The sequence below is a fragment of the Scyliorhinus torazame genome, chromosome 16 (genome assembly GCF_047496885.1).
Source record: "Scyliorhinus torazame isolate Kashiwa2021f chromosome 16, sScyTor2.1, whole genome shotgun sequence".
In the NCBI taxonomy this organism is placed as follows: Eukaryota; Metazoa; Chordata; class Chondrichthyes; order Carcharhiniformes; family Scyliorhinidae; genus Scyliorhinus; species Scyliorhinus torazame.
Window position 1 is genome coordinate 61,117,255 of NC_092722.1, and position 17,260 is coordinate 61,134,514.

Consider the following 17,260-nt stretch of genomic DNA (forward strand, 5'->3'; position numbering starts at 1 on the left):
AAACTCTCAAGAAATCTCAAAGATTGTTGGGTTTGCTGGGGGGTGGCTTCCAGGGCCGGGGATAGTAGCGGGGAACGACTTGGTGCCAAGTACGTGAACTTGAGGTGTCCTCTTGGGATCACGGTAGCCTGGCCTCGACTGACATTGCTGCAGTATGTGATTTAAACGCTCGCTACTTACTGGCTGCTCACACTGCTGACTGCTCATAGTGTCTTGTAAATGCTCAGACAGCCTCAGGTCATCTGGGAGACCACCCAGGCTGCCCCTCTGGAAACCCTCATACCCCAGCAGCATCATCAAGAGGATGGGCATGGCCATGTTCAATCACTGGCTCAGCAGGTGTTGACACTCGTCAATGCACTCCTCAGAAGCTGCAGAGGAAGCAGGGGAATAGCAGAGCTCACCCCAACCAAAGAACACATGCAACGTAGCCCCATGGCACTCTGCTCCTCTCAGGGCAATGGCCTCGCCAGTGATTGTGAGGGCGATGCGGGGATAGCCCAATGCCGGCAGAGGTAGAGGGTTGGGTCACCCTGAGGCGTGCATGGTGTGGCTTTGGACTTCTGCGTGTGATGGTTGGGAGTGTTCTGGTTCACTGCATTCCTTACCTGGTCTTACTGTCGTTCACTCTTAATTGCCCTCTAAAATCGCTGAGCAAATCACTCAGCTCAAGGGCAAGTAAGGATGGGCAATAAAAGCAGGCCTTGGCAATGACTTCCACATCTCAAAGAATTTTTTACAAATCCAAGAATGGGAAAGACAAAGGGTTAACACTTGAAACTCAAAAATGAATTCCTATTCAATATCAAAGATTCCAGATATGCAGAAAGTAAATGTCAACAGTATTGAAAAAAAGACTTGCATTTATATAGCACTTTTCACAATCACTAAACGTCTATGTGGTATTATAGGTATTACGGTACCGGATAGGCTGGAGCACCATTGGTGGAAACTGTATGCTCCCTATTGGTTAGGATGTATGGTAGCTCCGCCCTGCTAGGCGGGGTATAAGAGCCTGTGCCACCCCAGCAGCCTTCATTCTGTACCGGAGCTGCTGGGGGAAACATCTAGCTTATTAAAGCCTTCAGTTGGACTACAACCTCGCTTTAGTGGTCATTGATCGGGCATCAATTTAATAAGCTAGTTTTTTTTTTTTTAAGAAGAAAGGATGGAGCTCCGAATCAAGCCGGAGTGTCTGCAACTGAGCCCCCACGCGGCGAACTCAGCGGCAATCTTCAAGCACTGGCTGGCATGCTTTAAAGGGTATCTCGGGACGGCCGAAAACACACCCACGGGAGAGCAGAAACTGCAAGTCCTGCACTCAAGTGTGAGCCCGGAGATTTACACCCTCACCGAGGAAGCGGAAGACTTTGATGCAGCAATAGAGCTGCTAAAAGGACACTATATTCGCCCGGTAAACCAGGTCTACGCCCGGCACCTGCTTGCAACAAGGCGACAAACCCCTGGGGAAATCGCTGGAAGAATTCTACCGTGCACTCCTGGTGTTGGGGAGAAGCTGCAGCTGCCCGCAAGTTTTGGCAAGCGAACACACTGAACTCTTAGTCCGGGAATGATTTTGTGGCAGGTATGCTATCCTCACAAATCCGCCAGCGACTGTTAGAAAAAGACACTCTGGGTCTCAGGGAGGCACGGGCCCTTGCAGGTTCCCTGGACGTGGCCTCCAGGAACGCCCGCGCTTACGTTCCCGACCGCGCGGCAGCCCCCTGGGCAGCGTGGAACCCCTCCGCGGCCGACCCCGAGACTTCCGCCATCCCCTCACAGGCCTGCGCTGCAAGGCGGCATGGCAACCCAGGGGCGCCCCGCTGCTACTTTTGCGGGCAGGCCAAGCACCCCCGCCAGCGCTGCCCGGCCCGCGCATCCACCTGCAAGGGATGCGGCAAAAAGGGCCATTCCGTGGGGGTATGTCAGGCCCGTGCGGTTGCCGCGATCTCTGGCGGCGAATGCGGACCGCAACCACAAACTTCTCCACGGTCCCCGGGTGGACAGCAGTCGCTGCCATCTTCCTATTCCAGGGCCACGTGCAGACCCCGGGCGCCGCCATCTTGTTCCGCGGACACCACATTGGAGGGATGGGCGCCGCCATTTTGTACACCCCCAGCCATGTGCGACCAATGGGAGCCGCCATCTTGGATGAACTCCCAGGACCCCAGCTCGGCTGACCACGCACTGCCCAAAGAGATCTCTCAACTGCTGAGATTAGCCTCGGTGACCCTGGATCAGTCCCGGGCTCGAGCACTCTCAACTGCTACAACGACCGTATTCATCACGGGCACGAGACGTCCTGCCTAATCGATTCTGGGAGCAGGGGGAGCTTCATACACCCCAACACGGTAAGGCGCTGTTCTCTCCTCATCCACCCCGTTAATCAAAAAATCTCCCGGGCCTCCGGTTCACACTCAGTGGAGATAAAGGGGTTTTGTTTAGCAAACCTCACAGTCCAGGGAAGGGAGTTCAAAAATTTCCGTCTCTACGTCCTTCCCCACCTCTGCGCGGCTACACTCCTGGGTTTAGACTTCCAGTGTAACCTTCAAAGTCTGACCTTCAAATTCGGCGGCCCTATAAACCCCTTACTGTCTGCGGCCTCGCGACCCTTAAGGTTGACCCGCCTTCCGTTTGCGAACCTCACCCCGGATTGCAAACCCTTCGCCACCAGGAGCAGACGCTACAGTGCCCAGGACCGGATCTTTATTAGATCAGAGGGCTACTGAGGGAAGGGGTCATTGAAGCCAGTAACAGCCCCTGGAGAGCTCAAGTAGTGGTGGTAAAGACTGGGGAGAAGCATAGGATGGTCATTTACTACAGTCAGACCATCAACAGGTTTACACAGCTGGACGCGTACCCTCTCCCCCGCATATCCGACCTGGTAAACAGGATCGCGCATTATAAGGTCTTCTCCACGGTGGATCTCAAGTCCGCCTACCACTATCTCCCCATCCGCACTAGTGACCGCAAATACACTGCCTTCGAGGCAGATGGGAAGCTCTACCACTTCTTAAGGGTTCCCTTCGGTGTCACCAACGGGGTCTCGGTCTTCCAGCGCGAGATGGACCGAATGGTTGACCGGTACGGTTTACGGGCAACATTCTCGTATCTCGATAATGTCACCATCTGCGGCCACGACCAGTAGGACCACGACACCAACCTCCGAAAATTCCTCCAGACCACAAAAATCCTTAACCCGACATACAACAAGGATAAATGCGTGTTTAGCACCGACCGCCTAGCCATCCTCGGCCATGTAGTGCGAAATTGAGTTATAGGCCCCGACCCTGATCGCATGCACCCCCTTATGGAGTTCCCCCTCCCTTACTGCTCCAAGGCCCTGAAGCGTTGCCTAGGGTTTTTCAGGTACTGCGCCCAGTGGGTCCCCAACTAAGCGGACAAGGCACGTCCCCTGGTCCAATCAACAGCTTTTCCCCTGTCGATAGAGGCCCGCCAGGCCTGCAGCCGCATCAAAGCAGACATTGCGAAGGCCACGATGCACGCCGTCGATGAGTCCCTCCCCTTCCAGGTCGAGAGCGATGCATCCAACGTAGCTCTGGCGGCCGCCCTCAACCAAGCGGGCAGACCGGTGGCCTTCTTCTCTCGTACCCTCCATGCTTCCAAAATCCGCCACTCCTCAGTCGAAAAGGAGCACAGGCCAGAGGCTGTGCGATATTGGAGGCATTACCTGGCCGGCAGGAGATTCACTCTCCTCACGGACCAACGGTCGGTGGCTTTCATGTTTGATAATATACAGCGGGGCAAGATAAAAAATGACAAGATCTTGCGGTGGAGGATCGAACTCTCCACCTACAACTACGAGATCTTGTATTGTCCCAGGAAGCTAAATGAGCCTCCTGACGCCCTGTCCCGCGGCACATGTGCCACCGCACAAGTGGACCGCCTCAGAGCCCTCCACGAGGACCTCTGCCACCCAGGGGTCTCTCGCTTTTTCCATTTTGTCAAGAACCGCAAACTGCCCTACTCCATTGAGGAGGTCAGGACAGACACCAGGGACTGCCAAATCTGCACGGAGTGCAAACCGCACTTCTAACGACTAGAGAAAGCGCACCTGATAAAGGCTTCCCGTCCCTTTGAACGCCTCAGCATGGACTTCAAAGGCCCCCTCCCCTCCACCGACCGCAACACGTACTTCCTGAACGTGATTGATGAGTACTCCCGGTTCCCATTCGCCATCCCCTGACCTGACATGACCGCAACCACCGTCATCAAGGCCCTCCATAGCATCTTTGCACTGTTCGGGTTCCCCGCTTACATACATAGTGATAGGGAGTCCTCTTATATGAGCGACGAACTGCGTCAATTCCTGCTCAGCAAGGGCATCGCCTCGAGCAGGACAACCCCCGGGGTAACGGACAGGTAGAGAGGAGAAACGGAACGGTCTAGAAGACTGTCCTACTGGCCCTATGGTCCAGGAACCTCCCAATCTCCCGCTAGCAGGAAGTCCTCCCGGATGCCCTCCACTCCATCCGGTCACTGCTTTGTATGACCACCAACCAGACACCTCACGAACGTCTCCTCGTCTTCCCCAGGAAGTCCTCCTCTGGGACCTCGCTCCCGACCTGGCTGGCAGCACCCGGACCCATCCTGCTCCGAAAACACGTGCGGCAGCACCCGGACACCACCTGCTCCATGCTAACCCCCAGTACGCCTACGTGGCGTACCCCGACGGCCAACAAGATACAGTCTCCCTACGAGACCTGGCACCCGCCGGAACCCCACGCACACCCCAGCCACCAGTCCCACCCTCCCCTCCACCGGGGCACCTTACAGGAGCATCGGTCCTTCTATGCTTTCGATTGGTTAGGATGTGTGGTCGCTCCGCCCTGCTAGGCGGGGTATAAGAGCACGTGCCGCCCCAGCAGCCTTCATTCTGTACCTGAGCTGCTAGGGGAAACATCTAGCTTATTAAAGCCTTCAGTTGGACTACAACCTCGCTTTAGTGGTTATTGAACGTGCATCAGTCTCAAAGCACTTTACGGCCAATGGAGTATTTTTTTTTTTTAAAGTGTAGTCATTGTTGTTTATTGTAGGAAACAAGGCAGCCAATAACCATCAGCAAACTCCCACAAACTGGAATGTAATAATAGCCAAATAATCTGTTTTTTGTGATTGAGTAAATATTGGCCAAAGCACCAGGAATGTGCGGGGGCGGGCCCTCCCACACTGCATTGGGGCTTGGGGGATGGAGGGGTCGAGTTGGCGGCCTCGGAGCTCTCTCGCTGCACTGAGGAGTTCCAGCAAGTGGAGCTCCTCAGTGCACGAATCGGGGCTGTGAGGCCTCGGCCGTGCGTTCCCCACGGCCCCTTATCTAACGCGGGTGCCGTTTTATCACGGCCAAACACGCGCTCTATGGGACTTTGTTCCCTTTTAATTGAATCGCACCGTGGGTTTCAATCTGTCAAAACATTTTCTGGATAATTACTCAGTTAAGTATCGCGTGTTAAAAAGGGATGTTAAAAGAATCGAAAGAATTCCATTCTAGTACATCTGCTTCATCAAGAATTGCGCTCTGTATTAGGCCAATACTATTTCTGATGATACTTCTTTGTAGAGTATTATGATCCTCGGCCAGACCCCCAAGGTTTTGGTAAGATCTGGTTAGGGACCAATAATATTTTGTTCAAAGAACTATGGGTGAGATTCTCCATCCCGTCAGACACCTGGGGCGTCATTTTCCGCCGGCGGAGTCTCCGTTTTGCCGGCGCCCGGGGGTTTCCCGACGGCGTGGGGCTGCCCCACAATGAGAAACCCCATTGACCGGCCGGTGTTACAGAGACTCCCGCCGGCCGGTCGGGGCAGAAATGTGGCCGGGGCGGGATGGAGAATTTCGCCCCTGGTACAGTGCGCCCTGCTAACAGCGGGATCCTCCATCCCGGCAGCCGGCCAATGGGGTTTCCCATTGTGGTCACCCCCCACGCCACCGGTAAATCCACGGGAGTGAGTGTGCTGCAGACGAAGCGGAGGATCCTGCCGATGGAGAATCCCGCCCATAAAGTTTGAGATTAAAGACACTTGCTTAGAAAATAAAGCCACAAGATTCTACGAGTTTTGAACAAACAAAAAGATAAGGTCAGAAAGTTAAAACAATTTACAATATCGATCTTAACATTCAGGCTAAGTATGAGATGCATGTCAATTAACAAGTCAGTGAAGTTTCACAGTGGGAGCAACTTTGAGGAATTTTCCAGCCATTCTCACTAAATCTCAAGGTTTATTTTGAGTGATTTAAGAGCTAACAAGTTCATTGGTAGGTTCAAAGAACGGCAAACCAATTTCCGGAAACAAATCATGTAACCAATTAATATTAATATTATGCGCTGTGCAATTCATTTGCTAGTTAGCAAGGTAATTGTTAATGGCGATATCTGCAAATCAATGTGTAGATAGAATGAGTACTGTGATGAAGCAGGATTTGGTATTTCAAAAGATGACAAAATACATTTGGTATAAGAATTTTCAAATGCCATTAGACATTTTTTGTATGTCATTTTTAATATTACAGGAGAAGGGGTAGATGCATTATGTCATTCGTGTTTCCTTTTGCTTGGTAGTTTGCTGGTAGCTTATTTAGACAGGGAAGAGTAGCACCATTTGTTAAATTTTAACTTTAGAACTGGATCATTATATGAATACTAAAGCAAAACATTCTTTCAGATTCTTAATGAGCACAATCAATACTCAACTTTTTGGGTTGAGTTAGCTCCAATATCATTGCCTGACAATGACCTCAGTATTGTTGAGGTTGTTGTAACTGAAAAGTATGCATGCCTGTTACTTACCAAGAGCAGAACACGCATTAAGTTGTCGAGCAACAGCTCCATCAGCCAGGTCAAGAAGAAATCCAAAAAGGAGAAACCAGCAAGCATAGTAGTGGTGCCTATGGAATAATTATAGAAGTTCTTAAATAAAATGTTGCTGTTGCTAAATAGCTTGATTGACTTCACTGTTAACAGGAACATGTAATTTTCAGGATGCAAAGGATCTTTTGGGGGTTGTAATCCAGTTTAAGGTACAGTACATTTCAATCTTTGCACTAATGTTCTATTATCAATCTCACCTAGGGCCAGGAGAGGGGATGGAGCAGATGGTGTCAAACACCAAGGCCCAGGGGCATGTGGGTTCAGTATTTTAAATGGAGTTTCTTGTTTCCTAGTCTAAGCAGCCAGAGCCGCAGACCTGACAGACGGGCAAAAAATAAAATCAGATCTATCAGGCCGAAGGTTCAGATGTTTAAAAAATCCGGTCAGTGTCAATTTCACTAGTTGCTGCATTGCTGCTTCTGACTATCAGGAAGGTTCATAGTTCCTTTTTTATTATAAAAGGCCCACCAGAAAACCACAAACTGCCCAAAGCTCAGTAGCAGCTGTGGTATTATAGGTATTACGGTACCTGAGAGGCTGAAGTAACATTGGTAGAACCTATATGCTTGCCATTGGCTAGAGTGCATAATAGCTCCGCCTGATAGGCGGGGTATAAGAACCCGTGCCGTCCCAGCAGCCCTCATCCTGTACCTGAGCTGCTGGGGGAAACATCTAGCTTATTAAAGCCTTCAGTTGTACCACAACCTCGTTTTAGTGGTCATTGATCGTGCATCAATTTAATAAGCTAGATTTTAAGAAAGGATGGAGCTTCGAATCAAACCGGAGTGTCTGCAACTTAGCCCCCACGCAGCGAACTCAGCGGCGATCTTTAAGCACTGGCTGGCGTGTTTTAAAGGATACCTCGAGACGGCAGTAAACGCACCCACGGGAGCAGAAACGGCACATCCTGCACTCAAGGGCGAGCCCGGAGATCTACACCCTCATCAAGGAAGCGGAAGACTTTGATGCAGCAATCGAGCTGCTAAAACGACACTATATTCGCCCGGTAAACCAGGTCTACGCCCGGCACCTGTTTGCAACAAGACAGCAAACCCCTGGGGAATAGTTGGAGGAATTCTACCTGCTGCTGGGCAGAAGCTGCGGCTGCCCGCAAGTTTCGGCGAGCGAGCACACGGAACTTAGTCCGGGACGCTTTCATGGCAGGTATGCTTCCATCTCAAATCCGCCAGCGCCTGTCAGAGAAAGACACCCTGGGTCTTAGGGAGGCATGGGCCCTTGCAGGCTCCCTGGACGTGGCCTCCAGGAACGCCCGCACCTACGTTCCTGACCGCGCGTAAGTCCCCTGGGCAGCGTGGAACCCCGCAGCGGCCGACCCAGAGACTTCCCCCGTTCCCCCGCAGGCCTGCGCTGCAAGGTGGCCTGCCAACCCCGAGGAGCCCCGCTGCTACTTTTGCGGGCAGGCCAAGCACCCCCGCCAGCGCTGCCCGGCCCGCGCATCCACCTGCAGGGGATGCGGCAAAAAGGGCCATTTTGTGGGGTATGTCAGGCCCAAGCGGTGGCCGCGGTCTCCAGCGGCGACTCCGGACCGCCACTACGAACTTCTCCACGGGCCCCGTGTGGCCAGCGGTTGCCGCCACCCCCATATCCCAGGGCCACATGCGGACCACGGACGCCACGCTAGAGGGACGGGCGCCACCATTTTGTGCACCCCCGGCCATCTGCGACCAATGGGAGATGCCATCTTGGATGGGCCCCCAGGACCCCAGCTCGGCCGACCACACACTGCCTGAACAGAATTCTCAACTACTGCGATTGGCCTCGGTGACTCTGGATCAATCTCGACCTCGAACACTCTCAACTGCTACGACGACTGTTTTCATCAACGGCCATGAGACGTCCTGCCTAATTCACTCTGGGAGCACGGAGAGCTTCATACACCCCGACACGGTAAGGCGCTGTTCCCTCCTCATCCACCCTGTTAATCAAAAAATCTCACTGGCCTCCGGTTCCCACTCAGTGGAGATAAAGGGGTTTTGTTTAGCAAACCTCACAGTCCAGGGAAGGGAGTTCAAAGATTTCCGTCTCAACGTCCTTCCCCACCTCTGCGCGGCTACACTCCTGGATTTAGACTTCCAGTGTAACCTTCAAAGTCTGACCTTCCAATTCGGCGGCCCTATACCACCCCTTACTGTCTTACCCCTTAAGGTCAACCCGCATTCCCTGTTTGCGAACCTCACCCCGGATTGCAAACCCTTCGCCACCAGGAGCAGACGCTACAGTGCCCAGGACCGGATCTTTATTAGATCAGAGGGCTACTGAGGGAAGGGGTCATTGAAGCCAGTAACAGCCCCTGGAGAGCTCAAGTAGTGGTGGTAAAGACTGGGGAGAAGCATAGGATGGTCATTTACTACAGTCAGACCATCAACAGGTTTACACAGCTGGACGCGTACCCTCTCCCCCGCATATCCGACCTGGTAAACAGGATCGCGCATTATAAGGTCTTCTCCACGGTGGATCTCAAGTCCGCCTACCACTATCTCCCCATCCGCACTAGTGACCGCAAATACACTGCCTTCGAGGCAGATGGGCAGCTCTACCACTTCTTAAGGGTTCCCTTCGGTGTCACCAACGGGGTCTCGGTCTTCCAGCGCGAGATGGACCGAATGGTTGACCGGTACGGTTTACGGGCAACATTCTCGTATCTCGATAATGTCACCATCTGCGGCCACGACCAGCAGGACCACGACACCAACCTCAGAAAATTGCTCCAGGCCACAAAGATCCTTAACCTAACGTACAATAAGGATAAATGCGTTTTTAGCACCGACCGTCTAGCCATTCTCGGCTACGTAGTGCGAAATGGAGTTATAGGCCCCGACCCTGAATGCATGCGCCCCCTTATGGAGTTCCCCCTCCTTCACTGCTCTAAGGCCCTGAAGCGCTGCTTAGGATTTTTTAGCTACTACGCCCAGTGGATCCCCAACTACACAGACAAGGCCCATCCCCTGATCCAAACCACAGTTTTTCCCCTGTCGATAGAGGCCCACCAGGCCTTCAGCCACAAAGGCCACGATGCACGCCATCGATGAGTCCCTCTCTTTCCAGGTCGAGAGCGACGCGTCGGACGTAGCTCTGGCGGCAACCCTCAACCAAGCGGACAGACCCGTACCCTCCATGCTTCCGAAATCCGCCACTCCTCAGTCAAAAAGGCCATAGTAGAAGCTGTGCGACATTGGATGCATTACCTGGCCGGCAGGAGATTCACTCTCCTCACGGACCAACGGTCGGTGGCTTTCATGTTCAATAATGCACAGCGAGGCAAGATAAAAAACGACAAGATCTTGAGGTGGAGGATCGAACTCTCCACCTATAACTACGAGATCTTGTATCGTCCCGGAAAGCTAATTGAGCCTCCTGACACCCTGTCCCGCGGCACATGTGCCACCGCACAAGTGGACCGCCTCAGAGCCCTCCACGAGGACCTCTGCCACCCGGGGGGTCACTCGCTTTTTCCATTTTGTCAAGACCCGCAACCTGCCATCGAGGAGGTCAGGACAACCACCAGGGACTGCCAAATCTGCGCGGAGTGCAAACCGCACTTCTACCGGCCAGAGAGCGTGCACCTGATAAAGGCTTCCCGTCCCTTTGAACGCCTCAGCATGGACTTCAAAAGCTCCCTCCCCTCCACCGACCGCAACACGTACTTTCTGAACGTGATTGATGAGTACTCCCGGTTCCCATTCGCCATCCCCTGCCCAGACATGACCGCCTCCACCGTCATCAAGGCCCTCCATAGCATCTTTGCACTGGTCGGGTTCCGAGGTAACATACACAGCGATAGGGGGTCCTCCTTTATGAGCGACGAACTGCGTCAATTCCTGCTCAGCAAGGGCATTGCCCCGAACAGGACGACCAGTTACAACCCACGGGGAAATGGACAGGTAGAGTGGGAGAACGGAACGGTCTGGAAGACCGTCCTACTGGCCCAGGAACCTCCCAGTCTCCCGCTGGCAAGAAGTCCCCACGGATGCCCCCCACTCCAACCGGTCACTACTTTGTACAACCACCAATCAGCCACCACACGAACGTCTCGTCTTCCCCAGGAAGTCCTCCTCTGGGACCTCGCTCCCGACCTGGCTGGCAGCACCCAGACCCAGCCTGCTCCGAAAACACATGCGAGCGCACAAGTCGGACCCGTTGGTCGAGAGGGTCCATCTGCTCCATGCCAACAACCCCCAGTACGCCTACGTGGCGTACCCCGACGGCCAACAAGATACGGTCTCCCTACGGGACCTGGCGCCCGCCGGAACTCCACGTACATTCCAGCCACCAGTCCCAACCTCCCCTCCACCGCAGCATGTTAGAGGAGGATCGGTTCTTCCGCCGCCCCTGCCTAGGCCCCCCCCACCCACCGACGCTCCCCGCAGGTGCTCCCTTCCCAGGTCAGCCGTTTTCCCCACCAGCGCTGTCTAGGGGTGACTAAGCTGCCATGGAGATCGAAGCCACGCTCCTGGAGTCACAGACGCCCGAGGCTCCACCGGAGTGACCACCGAGGCTCCGACGATCACAGAGAACTCCCAGGGCCCCCGATCGACTGATTGCTTCATTTTAACTGTAATCTGTAAATATAAAACACCGAATGCACATAGCTACCAGACTTGTAAATAGTTACTAAACACTGTACGGGGATATTACGGTACCTCCATAACTAATTATACCATGTTATGTTGTTTTGCAGTTGCTGGCCACCAACCCCGCCGGACTTTTTTTTAACAGGGGGTGAATCTGGTATTATAGGTATTACGGTACCTGAGAGGCTGAAGTAACATTGGTAGAACCTATATGCTTGCCATTGGCTAGAATGCATAATAGCTCCACCCTGATAAGCAGGGTATAAGAACCCGTGCCGTCCCAGCAGCCCTCATTCTGTACCCGAGCTGCTGGGGGAAACATCTAGCTTATTAAAGCCTTCAGTTGTACCACAACCTCGTTTTAGTGGTCATTGATCGTGCATCAGCAGCGCAGGAACTGTCTGAGTGCTCTTGGTTGAAAAATGCTTCGTCAGATTCCTGTAATTTGGGAACCAATGCTGTGCTTGTATGTGTGTATTTGGGGAGGAGGGTTTGGGGAGGGGGGGGGTTAAGGGGTGGAGGTTAGAAGACAGTGTTGGGAGGTTATAGAGAGGGTTGGGAGAGAGGATACGGGGGTTTGGGAGGGAGGTTAGAAAGGGGTTGTGGGGGAGTTTAGAGGGGATGGGCCTGGATAGAGGGGTGGAGGAGGAGGTTAGGGGAGATGGGGATTGAAGTGAGTGTTAGGGATGTTAGAGGTGGGTGAGGAAAGGTTAGAGTAGGTGTTAGGAAGAGGTTGGAGTGGGGATTTGTGAGAGGCTGGGGGTGGGGGGGGGGTTGGAGGTGAAGATTGCTACAAAGTTGAAATAAAAACAAAGAATACTGGACATCGCAGCAGGTCTGACAGCATCTGTGGAGAGAGAAGGGAGCTAACGTTTCAAGTCTGGATGACTCTTTGGGCAGAATTCAACTAATTGGAAACAAAGTTCCATAGCGAGCGTGTTTAGCCGCATGTTTCCCGGCGCTCGCATTGTATAAGGGGCCTCAGCTGGGAACGCGCGGCTGAAGCTGCACATAGCCCCGTTTTGTATACTGAGGAGCTCCAATCACCGGAACTCCCCAGTGTAGCGAGAGATGGAGATGCCATTTTTAAATGGCGTCCCGATCTCAAGAGGCACCCCGAAGTGACCCACGAACCCCACCCTCCCCAGCCCAAACACACTATGGGAAGATCCCCGACCACCCGCAACATTCATGCCAGGCTGACACTGCCAGGGTGCCCAGGTGGCAGACTAGCTGTCTCGCTTTAATATGCAGATTTGCCAAATGGCAGGATTTACATTGCAACGTCTTGCGAGATCTAACGCGATCTCGGGAGGTATTGCGAGCCGGGTAGATCCTGGGAGCGGGGTTTCCTGGCTTTTATTGGCCATGCTGCGCCACGGCGAGCAGACTTTCAGGCACAACGTGGTAATTGGATTGTGCTCTCTGTCAAAGTTATCCAGACCCAAAACATTAGCTCCCTTCTTTCTCTCCACAGATGCTGTCAAGACCTGCTGCAATTGACCAGTATTTTCTGTCTTTGTTTCTGATTCCAACATCCGCAGTAATTTGCTTTTATCACAGAGTTGAATTGTTTCTATAAATGTAGTGATTTCTTAACCACTTTCTTAACATCAGTGGATTGCTCTATGATTAATTATCTTAGAGAATCAGCGTTGGGCCTCCAATTTTACCATTACTGCAGTCACTCTGCCTACCGCACGCTAGGTGTAATGGAAGAAGGACAAAACCAACATTTATACAGCACCTTTCGCAATGTCCCAAATTGCTTTACAACCAATTAAGTACTTTTGAGTTGTAGTCTCTGGTATAATATAGGCAATGTTGTCAAATGGTGGGCAGGCTCAAGCGGCTTCATGGCCTACTCCGAATATGTATGTTAATTTGAATGGATGACATGAACTGCGGTGGATGGATATGTTATCTGCAAATTATCTTGCGAATAGACGGTGGAATCTTGGCTGGAGTTTGGTATATTGTACTGCTAATGAAAGGTGACTGTGAGTGGGCTTTGTGGGGTGAAGATTCCAGGACAGGAGTACATAATGGCCTCATAATGAATCATAAGAACTAGGAGCAGGTTTAGGCAATTCAGCCCCTTGAGCCTGCTCCACTATTCAAAACAATCAGGGCTGATCTGCTCTCAGCCTCAACTCCACTTTCTTGCACAAACTCCATAACCCTTCAACCCATCACTGATTAAAAATGTCTATCTCCACAAATGTAATCAATGTCATGGCATCTGCCGCACTCTGGGGTAGTGAATTCCACAGATTCACAACCCTTTCAAGAGATGTAATTTCGCCTCATCTATTTTAAATCTGTTACCCCTTATTCTAAAGCTATAAACTCTCGTTCTAGATTGCCCCACAAGAGGAAGCATTCGCTCCATGTCTAGTTTGTTAATACCTTTTATTATCTGATGTACCTCAATTAGATCTCTTCTTGTTCTTCTAAACTCAGAGAGTATAGACCTAAACTGCTCAATCTCTCTTCGTAAGACTAACCCCATATCTCTGGAATCAATCAAGTGAACCTCCTCTGAACTCCCTCTAATGCAACTACATTTGTTATAAAATAAGGGGATCAAAATCGTACACAGCACTCCAGGCAAGGTTTCACCAAGGCCTTACAGTTGCAGCACCACTTCTCTATTTTTATACTCTATTCCTTTAGCGATTAAGGCCAAAATTCCATTTGCTTTCCTTATTGCCTGCTGTAGCTACATCCTAGATTTCTGCAATTCATGCACAAGGTCACGCAGATCCCTCTGCAAGAAACACTCTGAAGGTTCTCTCCATTTAGATATTAAGTTGCCTTTCCATTTTTCTGACCAAAATGGATGACCTTACACTTATCCACGTTAAACTCCATCTGCCAAATTTTGGCCCACTCACCTAACCTATCTATATCCATTTGTAAATTTCTTATTTCCGCATTGGAACTTACTATCCCATCTATTTTAGTGTCATCTGCAAATTTGGCTATAGTACCTTCTATCCCCACTCCAAGTCATTAATATATATTGTAAATAGTTGTGGTAGGAAAAATACCCAGTTTTACCGACTCTCTGCGTTCTGTCGGTTAGCCAGTTTTCTATCCAAACTAATAAAATAAAAAAGTATATATTTTTTATTCAGAAAGGTTTTTCATGACTTCCGGTGGCGACATATAGGTGGAGGTTGCATGTTGGGTGGCTCCTGCTAGAGTTCTCATTTATTTGGCCCTTTTCACCCAGTTTTTAGGGGTATTTTTAAATGAGCTGTCTTCAGTAAAGTTGTGGGAATTGGAGGATGTCAAAATCCCAACTAAAGAATACGGCACGAAAAGGAATGAGCGCTTGTCCGACTGAGGACCCGAGCTTGGTATAGAGTTCTGTGGGAGTAAAGATGGGGGAACAAGCTCACTAGCTGGGGTTGCGCCCATTACGATGGACATGCTGGCTGAGGTGATGGTGTTGGAGTTCGAATGGCAGTTTGCCAAGCATTTAACTACATGGGAAGATGATGGGACGCTCAAACAGTTGGTGGAAGATATGCTGGCCCTGATAAAGGAGGCTCTTGGAAAGATGTTGGAGATGGTGCGGGTGCATAGAGAGGTGTGGAAAAGGGTGGAGGGGGCATTGTCACGGCACAGTTCCAGCTTGCCTCGGTGGGAGACGAGCTGCGAAAGGTGCAGGAAAGTAATAAAGGATTGAGAGCCAAAGTGGAGGAGCTAGAGAACAGGACATGGTGGCAGAATCTTCAGATTGCGGGACTGCCTGAGGGACAGGAGGGCTTGAGGCCAACGGAGTACTTTTCAGGGATGATCGCCGAATTGTTGGCGGAGGAAGAGAACGCCACCCTCTTTGAGCTGGATAGGGCTCATCGGACGCTCCGGCTGAAGCCAAAGGTGACTGATATCACCAAGAGCTGTGATAGTTTGTTTATTTTCACAGCTATCAGATGAAAGAGAAGGTCTGGAGAAAGGCCAAGCGGAATCAGGTGAGGTGGGAAAGCAGTGGTATTCGTATATACCAGGATGTCATGGTGGAGCTGGCAAGGAGGTGGGCAGCCTTTAATAGGGCGAAAGCAATGCTTTACAAGAGTGATGTGCAGTTTGGTGTGGTCTACCTGGCGAAGCTGAGAGTTAGTTATGTAGAACTTCAAGGGCCATTTCTTTCAGATGGTGGAGGCTCCCGTTAGGGTTGAAGGGCTGGGACTAAATGTCGTGATTGGGAGGGGATGGTTTGGGAACAGTGGGAGTTTTTTCCCCTTTGCTTTGTGTTTAAAATGTTTGGTTGTTTGGAAGGGTTGGGTGTGGGGGGTTTCTCTTGGTTGTTGTGTTAGGTACGTGGGGAGAGGGAGCTCTGGTGGGGGTCACCTCGTTAACAAATGCAAGTTGACTAGTAAATGGGTACAAGGTGGGGGGAGGGGCTGTGGCTGGCCGAGTCTGTGTGGACAGGTTTCGACTGGTCTAGTAGGTGTGAATGGGGAGCATGCAGATAGGAATGGTTTTGAGGGGAAGTGTTTGGGCGGTTTCTGGAGTTTGGAGAGTTGGTTGACAATGACCAGAGGCATGGTTTGATCATAAGAAATTGGCGGGCGGGCAGTTATGCCCTACGGGTGGTTACGGCTGATAGGACGGGAAGAGGGTGTGAGGGACCCCCAGGCCAAATGGTAACGTGGAACAGGCGGGGGTTAGGTGGACCGGTGAGGAAAATCTTTTGAAGCTTGAGAGCTGATATGGTGCTGTTGCATGAAACCCATTTGAAGATTAGGCTTCGGAAAGGTTCGGTGAGTCAGGTGTTTCTTTCGCATTTAACAGCAGGGCCTGGGGGGTAGCGGTGCTGATGGGTAAGTGAGTTAGGTTTCAGATGGAGAAGGTGGTGGCAGATACGTTATAGTAAATGGGTGCTTTGGAGGGGAGGTTGATGGTGTTGGCTAGTGTGTATGCCCCGAATTGAGATGAAGTAGGGTTTATGAAGAGGATATTGGCGGCCATCCCGAGCCTGGACACAAATCAGTTAATTTTAGGGGGGGGATTTAAATATAGTGTTGCATCCAAAGATGGATCGATCTAAGCCACGGTCATTGACCCCTTCGGGACAGCAAGGGTGTTGGCAGGTTTATGAAGGAGTTGGGGGAGTGGATCCGTGGCAGTTCTTGTAACCAGGGCGTAGAGAGGATTCCTTTTCCTCGCTAGTGCATAATGTATATTCGAAGATTGATTTCTTTATTTTGGGGAGGTCATTGTTTTTGGGGGTGAGGAAAGTGGAATATTTGGCGATCATTATTTCAGATCATGCTCCGCACTTGCAGGATGCGGTCTTGGAGAAGGGGCCTGCACAGAGGCCGGCGTGACAGTTGGATGTGGGGTTGCTTGCGGATCTGAGTTTTTGTGTGAGGATGGCAAAGGTGATCGACGAATATGTGGGGTTCAATAAAAAGGTGGGGTCGCGCCGTCGGTGGTATGGGAAGCACTGAAGGTGGTGGTAAGGGACTAGATCATCTTGATTAAGGTGTAGGTGGGTAGGGAGGCAAGAGAGAGGCAGGTAGACAATATTTTGGAAGTGGATGTGAAGTATGCAGAGGATCCCACTCTGGAACTTTTGGCCAGTCAAAAGGAACTGCAGACTCAGTTTGACCTTTTGTTTACAGGGAAACGGTACGCAGGTGTGGTGGGCAAAGGGTGTGCTATACGAGTACGGGAAGAAGGCCAGTCGCTTGCTGGCGGGACAGTTCTACCGGCAAGCGGCCTCCTGGAAGATTGTTCAGGTCCGGGATGGGGTGAGGGGACTAG

At 51.5% G+C, this 17,260-nt stretch overlaps 1 protein-coding gene across 10 annotated transcripts in view; it reads right to left on the reverse strand.

The window, feature by feature from the left end:
- The window catches only part of tmem269 (transmembrane protein 269), a 207,519-nt gene that overhangs the window by 59,457 nt on the left and 130,802 nt on the right, over positions 1–17,260 (reverse strand). For all 10 annotated transcript variants that reach the window (XR_011935440.1, XM_072478576.1, XM_072478574.1 and 7 more), the window contains one exon: positions 6,807–6,904. Coding sequence is in view for 9 of the 10 variants with exons in the window: in XM_072478576.1 (XP_072334677.1) it covers positions 6,807–6,904 (98 nt within the window). In the remaining variant the exon portion in view is untranslated. The remainder of the gene's footprint in view (positions 1–6,806; positions 6,905–17,260) is intronic.